Source organism: Setaria viridis, chromosome 8 (assembly GCF_005286985.2).
Source record: "Setaria viridis chromosome 8, Setaria_viridis_v4.0, whole genome shotgun sequence".
Classification (NCBI taxonomy): Eukaryota; Viridiplantae; Streptophyta; class Magnoliopsida; order Poales; family Poaceae; genus Setaria; species Setaria viridis.
In genome coordinates this window covers 3,542,604-3,558,364 of record NC_048270.2, presented here as the reverse complement: position 1 = coordinate 3,558,364, position 15,761 = coordinate 3,542,604, and the positions used below count along the sequence as shown (strand labels likewise).

Genomic DNA, 15,761 nt, shown 5'->3' with positions numbered 1-15,761 from the left:
ATAGCCGATACAAATCGGTTCGAACACTTAGCCGATACGAATCGGTTCAAACATGTAACCGATGCAAATCGATTCAAAAACTTAGTCGATCGGATCGACCGATTGCATTCGTTCGGTACGGGCGACGGGTTACATGGCCGACAAAACGTTAGTCGCCCTCAGAACAAAAAAAATACAAAAATACAATGACTAATTATTCTTCTTCTTGCGCTCCCTCTCAGTCCGACCTAATTCTATCATGAGACGGAGGTATTCTTCTTCTATTTCTTTCATTGAAGCCTCCGCTTCAACTTGACGCGGGAGAGGGTGGCTCCGATCCATGGCCGGGCGTGAAGTTCCTGCCGCCGTGTCCTCAAGGACGACTCGCGGAGGAAGCGGATGACTCCTGTCGATTGGAGGTCGCCGGCGACCGTTGCTCTCCACAAAGTCCAGGACTACACGAGCCTTCGCGGTGACGTGATCTCGAAGCTCCTTACGATGAGCCATGATCAGCTTTTGGTCCTCCGGCGTCAGTGGGTCCTCAGAATGGATAAGCTCAATGGCGCGCATGAGCTCAGGACTAAGACGTGGAGGCTAAAACAAAAAAGGAGTAAGAAGGAGTTCCCTTCCTAAGATCTAAAAAGAAAGGGAGTCGAGACCAAGGTTTCACCTGGTTGACAGAAGAAGAAGAAACCGGCGAAGCCATGACAAGGAATCACGCCGATGAAAAGAAGAGGAGAGTAGGCCGAAGGCCAAATTGGTGCTATCAGGGGTAAACGCTGAGGTCGGTATTTATGGGAAAAAGATGCGTGGAAATTTGGTAAGGCCACGTCCCATCAGTAATAAGAAAGGCAATAAATAGAAAGGGGGTCGCGAGAGACGGTCAAAGAAGCTAGTAAATGTTCGTACAAAACGATCAGTGTTTTACAGGTTACCCAGAAGGGTATCGATAGCTGTGATGGCCCAACGCCGGATCTGATCGGCAGAGTCAAGAATCCGTTGGTCTTCTTCCGCCGATCCAGGGACCTCCGATGCGCTGCGATGGAGTCTCAGGGCCTCGTGAGCAAAGCGTTGCCTCTCCCGTGTCAAATCGGCAATAACAGAGGGTAGCTCTTGGAGTTTGTTCTCTTCGGCGCTGATTGCCTTGGTCACTTGCTCCATTTCCTTGGCAAGCTCCGCCCTCCGACGCTTGAGGTGGTCTATCTCACTTATGATCACCGGACAGGAATCTTCTAAAACATGGATACGCCGATGTGCCTTTTGAGCCTGGTGCTTGAAAGCGTCTTCCTCTTCGCGAGTCTTGGTCAGCTTGGCGCGATCGGCCATGTGACGAAGGGCTCTGAAGACTGGGATCCTCATGGACTCGATGAAGGCCGCTGGCGCCAGGGCCTCCTCCGCCTCTTCTGGTACTCGTCCGCTGACGTCATTGAAGAGCTGCCGAATCGGTGAAGCGTCTTCTTCTAGTCGGCCGATGTCCCCTTGAAGGAGGGATCGGATGCTGGAAAGTTTGGCTCGGACGTCATCAGGAACGGAACTCAAGGCGACTTAGCGAGAAGCAACCTCTTCGTCGTCAGAAAGGGCGACCGCAAAAGAAAAGAGGCTGTTGTCGGGGGTGTCCTGTTCCTGGAGATAATAAAGAAAGGAAATAAATCGGCTGGAAGTAAGATCAAATCGGCTAGGTAGAAGCCGAAGCAGAAACTTACCATTTTGAAGCGAATTTCCTCATGTTGCACTTGTGAAACCGTCATGCCTTGCTCAGGGGCTTGCGCCATGGGTTCATCAGAAGAAGAAGACTCCACAATGATTGGCGCGGTGCTTGGACCAGCCCCCTGAGAAGAAATCGGTGGTCGGGAAGCGATTGATGTGCCGATGGCCTGTGCCAGAGGTTTGAATAAGTACATTACGTAAATGCCCAAAGGAAATCGGTAAGACAAGTTCTATACCTCAACGGATGGGAGTGGGCGCGCATCAATGGTTGGTGGAGCTGCTGCCGATTGTTGTATTTCCGTAGGGATGCTCTGCGCAGTTTAAGGTTAAAAAAGAGTTAATATCAAAATAACAATCGGAGGCAGTAAAACTCAGGTTTACCTGTATGGCTTCCAACAATAACGACGTGGCGGCCGCCCTGGCTTGCGTGATGGTTTGAGTATCAGCACCTTGAAAGACCTGAGAAGGTGGTGCGGTCGAAGTTTCTGCCGATGTGAGCGCAGGAGGATCCGCCGATTCCGTACGAGCCCGGACTCGGCGACTGGTCTTTTTAGTGGTCCTCTTATGAACTTGTTTCGATCGGCCAGCAATCACGTCAACAGACGGGGCGTCGTAACCGATAAGGGGATAAGTAGTGTATGGATGACTCTCTATTAGCCGTCCGCTGCGGCTGTGTGTTGGAGGGGTCCGATTCTCGGCCTAAAGAGATAATCATTAGTACTCAATCATGTTAAAGGGAATAAAAATCGGTTATGTGAAGTACCTCGGCGTTTGGGTCAATGTTGGCCGGGTCCAGAAGATTGCAGTATGCTGATGCTGAGTTACAGAAGAGAAATTGTTTCCATTCGGCCCACCAGAGCTTGAACGGCTGGACGGCAAATGGAGCTACTAGCCAGTCGTTCAAGTTAATTGTACTGGAATCCGGAATTCGGTCTCGCAACCGACCGTAGTCTAGGCCAGATGTGAGCTCATCTCTGAACTTGATTCTGCCAGCGAAGTACACTTGAATCGGCAACTGACCCATGCCGAATTGTCGTGCTGCAACGGAAGGGTTGTAGAATTCGTATGTAGGGGCATCCTTCCCTGAAAAGAAGTTGGCTGGTAGGAGTCCCGGTTTGATCAACCCTTCATAGAGATCTTCATCAAATCGGCCGGAAGCCGAATTGAAGCAAGTGGGAAGCTCAAAGACCGGGTCGTTTCGCTGATACGGAAACCAAATGGTTGCAGTTTCATTAAATCCGTTATAGAAGCATCGGAAATACTCGGCTACCTTTGTAGCAGAATACGCGCAACCTGGAAAAGCTGATGCCGCTTCGCCAAAAGACATGCATCGGCGACGTTCGGTGGGGTCCTCTGCCGATTCGATGTTAGGGAACGTCATATGGTCCACCGGCTGCTTGGTGATTCTGCTCATATAAAGGTTCAGCCACAGATTGACGAACCACCAAGGACCGCCTTGGTTACCGATCGGTTCTCCTTTGGAAAGTTTTGTGCCGATTTGATGGAGCATATGGTATACAGCCCCTAACAGATGTTTCCCGAGGGGGATATGGCTTCCTTTGGACAGTGCTTCAGCTAAAGCTTGGGTGTTGGTTGTTGGGCCGGCGGCTCTTCCGCAAAAGAAGTGTTTTTCTAGCCACATCATCAGGAAAGCTGTGTGCTCCCTGTTCTCAACGGTCCCGGTTCTTTTATTACTTCTGATGAAGCCCTTCCATCCGCCGATTCCCCTTGTATCCAGCCGATGTGACGTTGTGGCTAAAAGGTGGAAGGGTGTATCTGGGGAGGATATGTCAAGGCCGGTCAACAGGACCACATCGGCCAATGTAGGGGTCATAGGACCGTGCCCAAATAAGAATGCATTAAGTGCATCAGACCAAAAATAAGAAGCCGCCATCACTAACGGTTCATTTTTCTCCATCTGAGATAAGGAGAGGTTAATGCACTGGCCGATTTTGAGCTCTTCCCATGAGACGCTCCTTGATGCAGCCATCCGTTGGTACCACTCCCTCCAACCTGGGGTTTCATTCGGCCAAGATCTAAAAGTACCCACCCAGTGATCCAGGTTCATGTCGGACCGTTTGAAAGGTATCCGGTTGGTTTCCGAATTTATGAGCTCTGTTGGATCTGGGTTTCCCATAGGACCGAGGCAAATAAGGCCGGGACTTCCCGTGAGGTGAATGGTAATTCTATGCCTAACTGCCTAAAAAAAAAGAGAAAGGGAGTATGGAAATATAAGAAACAGATCTAAGGTAGATACATTGCCGATAGGAGAAGGATTCGGTATTTACCTCTGGAATGAAGTTCTGAGTAATCGGTGTGGTTGCCGATGCGGATGCGGGCGACGGAGCCGCAATGGGGATTGCCATTGGGATCTCTGATGAAGCTCCTTCATCTGTGGAAGGGGTGACGGTCGTCGCTACCACCACCGGAGGCGCTATCTCTGGGGCATCGCGGGTGGGAGAGCTGCCGGAAGGAGTCGCCATTAGAAGAAGAGAGGGAGGAGTAACAGGAGGTGAAACTAGAAAGTTTCGGCGGCAGAGAAAAGGTGCTGAAGGAAGAAGAAGTCGCGCGCGCTGGGAAAAAGGACGTGAGCTTGAAGATGAAGTGCGGGTGACGCGCTATTTAAAGGATGCCTAAAAGGGGGGTAAAACTGGAATTTTCACCGCGCCGGCGCTTCGAGTTTTTCGGGGGTAGTGGCTGTCGTGGGCGCCCGTTTCGAAAAGATTGCAATGATCAGCCGGAAGACCGCGAAACGGAAGGATGTTTTCTCTGCGGCCGTTTCGGAGAGGAAGTTATAAAGAATTTCAAAGTAAAAGACTATGTTTTACTCCGAAACTGGGGGGCATGTGTTGACGCCGGATTTCGTCACCAATAGAATCGGCGTCAAGAAGAAAAGAAATCGGGGAAGTACAGTTGGGAATCGGTCAAATGGTGCTATAATGAGGAATCGGCTGGCAGTTTTTGCTTCGCTTCGGGGAGAATACGCCAGACTCCCAATCGGCAATCCTTTGCTGATGAGAAATCGGCCGATCAGGAGGATGGACTAATTGGGCCTGTATGGGCTTGGAAAGGGATGGAAGGATAAGGTGGAGGACAGCCCACGAAGCGTGGGGTAGCTAACCTAGTACGAATTGTGCTTGTAGATATTTGTTTTCTGTTTGAATTAGAGATAGAATTCTAGTCGGTTAAGAAGTTATCTGTACGGGGCTATAAATAGCTACCTTTGTAAATCTGTAATCACAACAATCAATCAATACAACAAGTTACTTTCTTCTTCGTACTTACTTTCGAGCAGGCGACTTCGCCATTACTTTTTCTTCTCACGAGTTCGTGCGGGTTGGCAGGGCTGCATCATCTTGACCTCCGGCCGATTCTGTAAGTTCCGTTTATCGAGTAACATCTAAACTTTAACCTCCGGCGCATCGCTGTCGTTTCGTTTAGATTTATTCATCAGTTATCGATATCAACTAGATTCATAGGTTTTTACCTGTTTTTTTCTAGTTTTTATCACCAATTATCTCACGAGGAATCAGTATTATCGGCTTTCATTATTTTCTATAGTTAGATCCATTCGTTGCCGATTAGATCTTTTCCTAGTGTTGTTATCATAAGCTTTGTACCGATTACTTCAGTATTCTTCTACCTACAAGGCTATAGGGATCGGGCTGACTTATAGCCGATTTCATTATTACGGTAAATCGGCCGATTCGCCGATAAACTCTCTCGATCGGAAACTTAGCCGATCGTAGTTTCTGAACCTGACACGTGTTCTTCCTTGCCAATCAACAGGTCAGATTGGCTGGCACGCCGCGCGAACCGCACCAGGGCATTCACCCGAACAGGAGCTAAGCAGATTCTCCCGGGTCGTGTGTTTGTCGCTGGGATTCGGTTGACCGATTTCTAGCGCAACCATATACTTATATACATTTAGATCTGGTTAAGTGTTACAACTTTCATATAGAGCTTCTCCATAACCGAAGAACTTTGAAAATTTTAAAATTTGTAGATTTCAAAACTAAAGAACTTATAATAATATATTAGAGTAATAAATAATATCAAATGAAAAACATGCCAACTTCAAAGTGTTAGGTCTCATCGACCTCTATAATTTTGATATAGAGCTTCTCTATAAGTCATTTGATAATTAAAAAATTTATATTTCAAAACTAGACAACTTATAATGATATTTTGAAGTATTAAATAATCTCAAATTAAAAATTTATCAACTCCAAAGTTTTAGGTCTTGTCGAGCTCTACAAGTTTGATTTAGAGATTATGTATAGCTGAATTCATTTGAAACTTCAAAAGTTTTAGATTTCAAAACTAGAAAACTTATAATGATATTTTGAAGTACTAAACAATCTCAAATGAAAACTTTTAAACTACAAAGTTTTAGGTCTCGTCGAGCTATATAATTTTGATATAAAGTTTGTCTTCATCCAAAATCATATGAAAAAGTTATGAATTTATTTTCACGGGACCATTTTTAGAGGCGAGCCATGTCGTCACCTACCCCTGGAAATTATTTTTGGGAGCAGGTGATACCATCACCTATTTCCAGGAGTGGGTGATAGGATGACCCGCCCCTGAAAATGGTGATTTCCTGAGCTGAGTCACCCCATCGCCCACCTCTGGAAATAGCACCCATTTCCAGGGGTGGGTCGTCCCGTGGCCCATCCCTGCAAATGGTTCTCCAGGGGTGAACCGGATGCTACAGTAGTACCCCCATTTTGTGGTGCGTGTGGCAATTTCGCCTGCCCTAGAAAAAAATGGGATGCCCCTACAAATCATTTTATATAGTGATTGCTGCTTCTGTTGCTGCTGCTGGCATCGTTGTGCGTCGTGCACCCTGCGCCCTGTCCACGATGGTGAGCACCCGCTGACCGATGGCTTCTCGGCCGTGGAGCTCTCCCAGACACAGTTCAAGGTGTAGAAGCCCTAAGACATGCCGCTAGCCGTGCACTATAAGGTCACCGCCAACAGCGTGCGTCGGATGTGGATCTACACCGCCGACAAGCCCATCACAACCGCGCACCCCGGCAGCCCCTGCACCGAGACCAAGATCGAGACAAGACCGATCGATCGCCTTCATTCTCCTCTGACTGGCGGTTCAGGCTCAACGTGGTGCACGAAGTTGCACGCGGCGTTCAACGTGACCGTGTCGACGGCGAGCGCGGGCTCACCGTCCCCGACCGCGGCGGGGGCTTCCCACTACTTCAAGTTCGGCTTGTACGGGCAGTCTAAGAACGACATGTTGTACCGGATGGAGTCAAGATGGAGGGACGTCAAGGTCTTCACCAAGTGCTGAGATTTGTGCATTGATATGATAAGTAGGAGTATATATGTAGTTGTGCAAAGTGCAAGAGCATGCGCGCTTAAAGGAAAAAAATATTTTGTCCCCTGGTATGAAGCATGGCCACTATTTCATTGGGCCAAAGTGTATTGCCTATTGGTATGTATGTGTCCAAATCTATAAACCAACAAAACACATTGCGACACTCGAACTTGTTTAGGCCTCTTCTGGTAGATAGATAGCTCATACATCTTTGATCCATCAGCAGTCCAGCCTGTATGTCTAACTAGCCCATAATATCTCATGAACTTCCACGCCACAAAAATTAATGTGTGGTGTAGGTTGTTGCTTTTTTCTGCCTGCCAGCGTCATCGTGCTAAGCCCCATGCAGGAAAGCACATTAGCAAGCAACAAACAGTCCACATAAATCAGACCGTAGCAAATAAAATATTTTATAACCCTATAATCACCTGTCATGGTGTATTTTTTTACCTTGATCCGATGACATTTACTTTTCTTTTTAAAAAGAAAATATGAGTCATATTCAACGTTTTGAGACACTAGATCCAACATCTTTTTTTTCAAATATGGTCCAACATTCTGAACCAACTAGTTCAACAATGTAGCTCAACATTTTGAATCAACTAGTTCAACATTTTCTCAAAACTAGTTTCAATATTTTGAATCAACTAGTTTAACATTTCTTCAAATTAGGTTCAATATTTTGAATCAACTAGTTCAACATTTTCTTCAAATCCGCTTCAACATTTTTAATCAACTAGCCCAACATTTTTTTCAAATCTGGTTCAACATTTGAAATCAACTAGTTCAACATTTCTTTAAATCTGGTTCAACATTATGAATCAACTAGTTGAACATTTTTTTCAAACCTGGTTCAACATTTTGAATCAACTAGTTCAACATTACTTCAAATCTGGTTCAACATTTTGGATTAACTAGTTAAACATTTTTTTCAAACCTGATTCAACATTTTTAGTCAACTAGTTCAACACTTTTTCATACCTAGTTCAACATTTTGAATCAACTGGTTCTACATTTCTTCAAATCTGATTCAACATTTTGAATATACTAGTTAAATATTTGTTCAAATTTAGTTCAATATTTTGAAGCAACTAGTTCAACATTTCTTCAAATCTGGTTCAACATTCTGAATCAACAAGTTTAACGTTTTTTCAAACCTTGTTCAACAATTTTAATCAACTAGTTCAACATTTTGAATCAACTAGTTCAATATTTTTTCAAATCTAGTTTGACATTTTGAATAAACTAGTTCTGTATTTCTTCTTCAAATCAGGTTCAACATTTTGAATCAACTAGTTCAGCATTTCTTCAAATCTGATTCAACATTTATATGGCAATGTTGCAATAGTATACCTAAACTGTTGAAGTAATATGGTAAAAATGTTGAACCAACATATTTCAAATGTTTAAAAATAAAATAATGTAGTTATATTGGATCTCATTTTGTTGCAAAAATTCTAAAGAATATCATGGTTCAAATGAAATTGAAATTGGATGCACCATTATGGAGAAAATCATATTTAAAAATTTGGAAATCAAAAGTTCCTACCACCGGCAATAGCCTGCCACATATCCAGACCAACCTCTAGGGTGTGCCATGCTTGCACGTGCTCTGAATTGCTGACCAGTTGGCCGGCCAGCCTCTACCTCTCCTAACATGCCTGCATCTGGTTCGTCCAACTGATTGTTTGCTAATCATAAAGTGGAAGATGGTTAGCTAACTTTCTTCCCGGGCTCCTTGTCTACCGGAGGATAAAGTCCAGCAAGACCCAACTTCATATTTCCCTTCCAAGGTCACCGAGGGTCAACTGATGATGGCCATTCAACATTTTTAATAGATAAAAAATGTTGATCAATATTTTTTTGAAAAAGTTAGAAATGTTGAACCTCAACATTTAACATTTTTTCAAAAATGTTGAACCTCAACATTTTTCAAGAAATCTCGAAAAAAAAAAGTTGAACCAACATCTTTTTAAGAAAAGTTGATCCAACATTTTTTGAAAATTTTGTTTCAACATTTTTTGAAAATTTTGTTTCAACATTTTTTCCGCACCTTCTTCTCCGACTCTGGCGGCAGGCGAGCCTGCACGTGGGGGCCAGCGAGGGTAGTGCCGCCGCCGCCGTGGTGGTGGCGCGGGCCTCACTCAGGGCCGGCGGCGTAGGACGCACGGTGGGAGGCAGCAACAGGAGCTAGGGTTTGATGCAGATCTGACGGACCTCATTTATTGTACAACTCTATCCACTTTCCGGAAGATGGACAGGATTTCTGACTTTCTTCCGAAAGATGATGTTTGAGGGCTCGCTGCCTGCCTTTGAAGCCCAGCAGAAATAGTGGCACGCAAGCCATGGGGGGCACATGCGCATGACTTTTTTTTAGAGGATGCGCAGGACGGTTGGAGAAATGGTAGCGGCAAGCCTGCAACCGGAGCAGACTCTTACAACTTAAAACGAACCAGGCCTGGCCCATAATATGTTTTATGTTGTTATATAGCCACGCACTACTCCAAGTTCATTGTGTCTGCAACGTGATCATCATGAGAAGTCACCCGCTCAGTACGCCAAGCCTTGAGGAGTTGGTGACGGTGTTCATATTCCGGCGACACATCGTTACTTTGGTCGCTCTGTCATCTATCTAAAAAGATAATTACATGTTATGGTTGATGACTACCAGTGAACCAGGTCTCGAAATAGTACAATTCTACTTCACAGCATGATTAGTCACAACTAAATATAAGAGAGTTGGCACTAGGGATTGTTCGGTCTCTCTCCCACACATGCGGGTGCATGCTTCAACGCCTCCTGTTATCCTACTCCTATCCTAGCACTAGCAGCTCAATATTATGTTCACCACATCTACTATTTTATTGATTAGATCCATCTCAATACATGTGTCGAACACCGCTCCGCTTACGGTTACTATGTTCCTGTAGGCTTAGAACCCACTCTATCGAACGTCGCATTACACTATGCAAGCCGCTATGCGACCTCTTTTAATGTTTCATTAATAGAGGTAGATCTAGGTTGGGGGTCTAAGCCCCCACACTCCCCACCCACCCACCCACACGCAACACACATCATGCACATCGTGAAGGAGTATAAGGGATCAGATGGAAAAGAAGAAATAGAGGAAAAGGAAAATGAGTGGGTGGGACAGTTTATGTACGTTGGAGGAGGAAGATAGTGTAACTGAAAATCATGGCCACTCCTAACGAAAAATGAAGCCATCTATGAGACTACGCATGTGACATACACTGCATGATAACAACACTGATTTTAGACGGATATAGGTGACATGTCAAATAATGTTCCGGAACATATTTGAAGCGTAAAAAAAATACTAATGTGCTTTGTCACAGAAAAAAGAATGTTGATATATAAATATATGAACAGGTAATACACTGTATCAATTAATCAACCAATACACATCTATCTGCCGTGATTGAGCAAGAGCAATAACGCAGTGTGAGTTTAAGTATAGGATTACAACATCATCTGTACCGTTCGACCAAAACTCTGATGAACGATCGAAATTAAGAAAAAAACAGAAAATAAAATACAGTTATGATAATAATTGCTTAAATCAAAGTATATAATTAGTCATGCACGGGGCCTTACTAGTGTATATTACGTCCTTCTCCTGGGCATGGAGACGGCGTTTCCGTCGAAGAGCTCCTCGATGATGGCCTCCAGGTCCTCCCCGCTGAGCTTGATGTACTTCTCCGTCTGCCTCCCCGCGCTGAAGTGCTGCGAGAAGCGCCCCAGGAAGGACCGGTACGCCGGCACGATGACGGCGGCGATGGAGACCCTGAGCTCCGACTGCAGCTGCTCGTCGCTGACGACCCAGGCCCCCTGCGTCCGCTGGATCTCGTCCATGGCGGCGTTGAAATGCTTGAACCTGTCCTTGAGCACCTGCTTCTGCACGTGGCCCTTGACGGTGATCACGCCGTCGTCCCGGAGCAGGTTCAGCACGCGGCTCCACGTCTCCCGCTGGTAGTTCTTGTGGTACTGCCGCAGGTCCGTCGACCGCTTCCGGGACCACGCCTCGCCGACGACGGCGTTGATCTCCGGCGACCCCCGGATCTTCTGCAGCATGTACCGCCCGTTGTTCATCAGGAAGATGCTGCTCAGCGACGGGTCCTTGTACAGCCGCGACTTGGCCTCCAGGTTCCCGTGCAGCAGCTCCAGCAGCTCCATCAGCTGCGCCGCGAACGGGTCGCCGGCGCCGGCTCCGCCCTCGTGCTCGTCGTCGTCGGGGCGCCGGTACTCCTGGAACACCTGCTCCAGGGTGCCCTTGTAGTAGCACGTGAACTTGAGGTAGTTCATCAGGTACCGGGTCAGCGGGTGCACCGCGCCGCCGGGGACCGGCTGCTTTCCGGCGTCCGCGCGGATCGAGCTCTCCAGGTCGCAGAAGATGGCCGCCGCCGACTCGCCCAGGCGGGCGCGCACGGAGGCCAGCTCGTACTTCAGGTCGACCATCATGGCGGCTGCCGCGCTGCCGCCGTCGTTGTCTCCGGCGGAGGCCTCGGCGACGAACGCGTCCACGACGGGGGCCACGTCGCGGATGGCCTCGTACATGTCGAGCACCTTGAAGAGCTTCTCCGCGGCGCGCTTCATCAGGACGACGGCCTCCGTGAAGCTGAGCATGTGCAGCATGGCGCCGCGCGCGAGGTCGGCGAAGATGCTGCGGGCGAGGCCGTCGGCGCTGGCGAAGACGCGGGCGCACAGGTCGCGCTCGCCGGGGAGGTCCGCCTCGACGGCGTGCCGGAACGCCTTGATCCACGTGGCGATCTCCGACTCCTGCGCCTCCCACGGCATCTTCACCACGTCGTCGATGCTCGCCTTCTCGTACCCGAGGCTCTGCAGCGACGCGTCCAGCGCGTTCCGGCGAGCCACCAGGAACACCTCCGTGCACTCCGTCTCGTACCCGGCGGCGAACATGGCCTCCGCCATGGCGCGCAGCCGGTCCACGGTTTCCGGCGGGAACGGCGGCGAGGCCTCCCCACTGCCCCCGTCCGAGGGGATCACGCAGCGGTCGGGCTCCGCGCCGTGCCCGAACGACGGTGGCCGCTTCATCGACCTGCCCGTGGCGCTGCCGGTGTCGCCGCCGCCGCCGGGCGCCACCTTGGCGACGCGGGGGTCCTCGAGCAGCGCGTGGAACTCGTCCTCCACGAACGTCATGGCGCGGTGGAGCACGCCCGTGACGCGGTGCAGCCCGATGGTGTAGGTGCCGCCGCCCTCCGCCTGGCTCGCGGCGAGCGCCGACGAGAGCGCCGCAATGCGCTTGATCGTGGCGAGGAGCGGCGGCGCCTCGCCGGGAGCCTCGGGCACCCACTTGTCCTCGGTCCCCTCCAACGGCGCCATCTCCTGCTCGACGGCGTTCGCGAACTTGTCCAGCGTCACCTCGGACACGGCCGGAGGCGCCTCGCCGTCCCTGAGGGCGGCGAGGAACGCGTCGATCTCCGCCGACAGCGTGGCCAAGTCCGGCTCGCTGGCCTCCTCCGGCACGGCGTCGGCAGCGGCCTCGCCGCCGCCCGCGTCCGCGCCGGCATTGTCGGCCTTCTCCTGGCGCGCCTCCTTGATGTGCTCGTTGAGCTTGATGGGGCCCAGCGAGAGGTTGCGGGCGAGCTTGTCCTCCCGGGCGGTGGCCGCCGAGAAGCTGCTGGACTTGAGCGGCGCGACGGGGATCCTATCCATTGCTTGCCGCGGCCAACGAGCCCGGACGCGATCAAGGTCAATGCCTCAATAATGGCCGGACAGCGCGTCAGGTCTCTGAGGCATGCAAGGGGTGAGAGAGAGGATGGAGAATGGAGGAGGTGTTAGAGAGGGAGGAGAGGTCGCCGGAGGTTGAGGGAGACATGATTTGAAAGGGTCTTTCTCTCTCCTCTCTTAGCGTGGCAGAGTTTGCTAAAGAAAGCATCGGTGCTGCCGTGCTGGCTACCTCGCGACGACGTGAGTACCTCGACAAAACATGTTCTCTCCACGAACCAGCTCTCCTAAAGAATATGGAAGAGAGAGATGAAAAAAAAAGAAGATTTGCGGTTCGTTATTTTCCAAACAAGTGATTTTTACATTATTTTAAAATTTCAAATTTCTTAAATTTGGAAATTGACATCCAAATCGGGTAAGCTAGCCATACTCCCAGATTTAAAGGACTAACTTTTTACTTTTTGAAGCTCAATGATCAAGCTCATGCTTTGGAAATCTTTTTAAACTTAGAATTAATTAATTAGGTTAATTTTTTAACTAAAAATTGTATTTGACAATTTTTAAACATCCATTACTACATTTGAATTCAAACTTTTTGGCAATGTTTTAAAATTTTAATACAAATATTATAGTATTGTGATATTTATTTGTTGATAGATTATTCTTGGGGCCGCGCAATGTCAAATTAGTGATCATGAGTGAGTTTTGTGGTGGACTTTCAGTGAACTCATGAATACTAAGGCTAGGGTTTGGATCCAGATTAAGGATTTTGGGAGAGGGCCATTATGGCTATTGTAGGGTAGGCCTAGAGAGGTTATCATATGTCGGTGGTGTCGGGATATCTACTATGGTTGATGGCTAGGCAAGTATAGTTGGGGGTAGGAAAGTCACCTTTCATAGTGGTCATTAGCAAAGGAGGTGCAATGGCAGCATATTCAATGACAGGTGCTGTCGGAGATGAATGATAATGGATTGGGGCCTTGTGGGAGATTCACATACGATGGAGAAATTGCACAAATGAGGCGGGGATGGGAAGGGGGAGGTTGTTTGGTGTGGGAGAGTGTGGTGCCCCTTCTGCCAAGAGCATCGTCTGTGTGAAGTTTGAGGCAACCCAAGAGCCATGTATGAGGCTAGTCGGTGCGAAGAGATAATGAGTATAAAAGCTAAGGGCGGTTACATCTGATACGTTGGATTTTGATCCAACTGTTCTAATTGAAGACTTGGAGAGAGAGAGAGAGAGAGAGTCAGGTAAGTAGACAATCTCATTTCAACCTTTGATATTCCCAATTTAGAAAATGTTAAATTCAAATTCTACAAATATCTCTAAGTTTCTTGCAAAGAAACCAAACATTACATTCTTATACTAGTTTCTTGGTAGTATGTTTTGCAGGTTTGCTCGATCAGTGTCCAAATTGAGGGCGTGATGCGATAGCAAATAGCCCAGTGTCCAAACGGCAGCCTTCTTCCGCATGTGCCGTGGATTTATGGAAACACAAAAGCACCTATATTTGCGGAATCTTTGGGTTGGATTCGGACTCGAGTCTTCCTTTGTTTTTTAGAACACATCGCCCACATCCCAAATCGATCTAAAACCCGCACACCACCGCCGCCGCAAGGAACTCCACCGATCTGCCGCCGCCTTCAGAAGCCGCGAATCCCCCGACGTCCCGAACATCATGTCCCGCCGCCGCGCACCAGCGCCAGCCACCGCGGGCATCCCGCCCTCAGCCGCGCTCCGGCCGCCGCGCCCGCCGGCGCCGCGCCCGCGTGGCGCCGACGTGTTCGTCCGGCTGGTTCTGGCCGAGAACCTCATGGCCGAGCTGGCGGCCATCCACGCCCTCCTGCCGCGGTACCCCTACGTGACCGTCCACGCGGAGCACGGCGCGGGTGGCGACGACGGCGGCGAGGACGGCCGCGTCATCCTCCCCCCCTGCGTGCGCCTGGGGGACCTCCCGGCCGCGGCGCGGTACGCGCTCGCCAAGATCGACGTCGACGCGTTCCCGCTCCTCCAGCTCGGCATCACGCTCTGCGACGCGCACGGGCGGCTCCCCGCGCTGCGCGCCCCCTGGGGCGCCACCGCCGAGTCTGTCTGGCAGTTCGCCGTCTTCCCCGGCCGCGACACCTCCTCCGGCGGGAGCGGGGCGGCGACGATGACCCTGAGGACCCTCGCGTACGCCCTCTTCGCCTCCGGCGTCGTCTCCCCGGGGACGTGGGGCAGGGTCACGTGGGTCGCGCACGGCGGGCTCTACCACCTCGGGTTCCTCCTCAAGGTCCTCACCGGCGGCGCGCCGCTGCCGGAGACCAAGGAGGAGTTCCTGGCGGCGCTCAGAGGGTACCTCGGCGGGAAGGTGTTCGACGTGAGGTACCTGGCGGCGCGGCTCCCCGCGAGTGTGAGCCTCAAGGGCCCGCTCGCGTACCTGGCGGCGCTGCTCGGCGCGCCCGCCGCGGCGGCGAGGGAGCCGTGGCAGGCCGGGGAGAAGAGTCTCGCCGCGTGCCAGGTGTTCATGCGGATCAAGGGGCTCTTCTTCGCGTGGGACGGCGTGGACATGCACGCCGGCCGCATCCACGGCCTGCACACGCCGCCGCCGCCGCCGTCGAGCTGACTGTGTTGTAGAATGTGATGGTACTTCGTCTCTAACTAGCAGGGATACTGCTGTAGGAATTTGCACAGCATGATGTGTGCAACTGATTTGTCAATTTTTGTAGCGGCTTCACGTCTGGGAATCAATGTACATCAACATTCGATTTGGTCTTCAGATTTTCTGAATCCATGGTTGGTTTTCCTTGGATGATCTGCATAGTTTTCTGAATCCATTCCTGAATAGAATTCCACCAAGCCTTTCAGATTAGTGCCAGTCGCCCTTATTAGATGGCATCTTCAGCTCTGCAATTTGCTAGCACTCACTTGATTGACAACCATTTGATTTTGTTTGTGCATTGTCAGTTTTACTTTTTTCTCTAACTACCAGGGATACTACTACAGAAATTTGCACAAGATGATGCGCAACTGATTTGTCAATTGTTGTGGCGGCTC

General features: G+C 49.6%; 2 protein-coding genes across 2 annotated transcripts; one reads left to right on the top strand and one right to left on the bottom strand.

Annotated features, from left to right (window-relative positions):
* Window positions 1-10,367: 10,367 nt before the first annotated feature.
* On the bottom strand, window positions 10,368-12,953 carry LOC117866931 (exocyst complex component EXO70C1). Its single transcript, XM_034751233.2, has one exon. It carries the CDS (start codon window positions 12,713-12,715, stop codon window positions 10,646-10,648), a length of 2,070 nt encoding a protein of 689 aa, XP_034607124.1. The 5' UTR covers window positions 12,716-12,953; the 3' UTR covers window positions 10,368-10,645.
* A 1,450-nt stretch (window positions 12,954-14,403) lies between these two features.
* Window positions 14,404-15,330, top strand: LOC117834111 (probable CCR4-associated factor 1 homolog 11). The gene has a single exon (XM_034713726.2). It carries the CDS (start codon window positions 14,404-14,406, stop codon window positions 15,328-15,330), a length of 927 nt encoding a protein of 308 aa, XP_034569617.1.
* The last annotated feature ends 431 nt before the right edge of the window (window positions 15,331-15,761 follow it).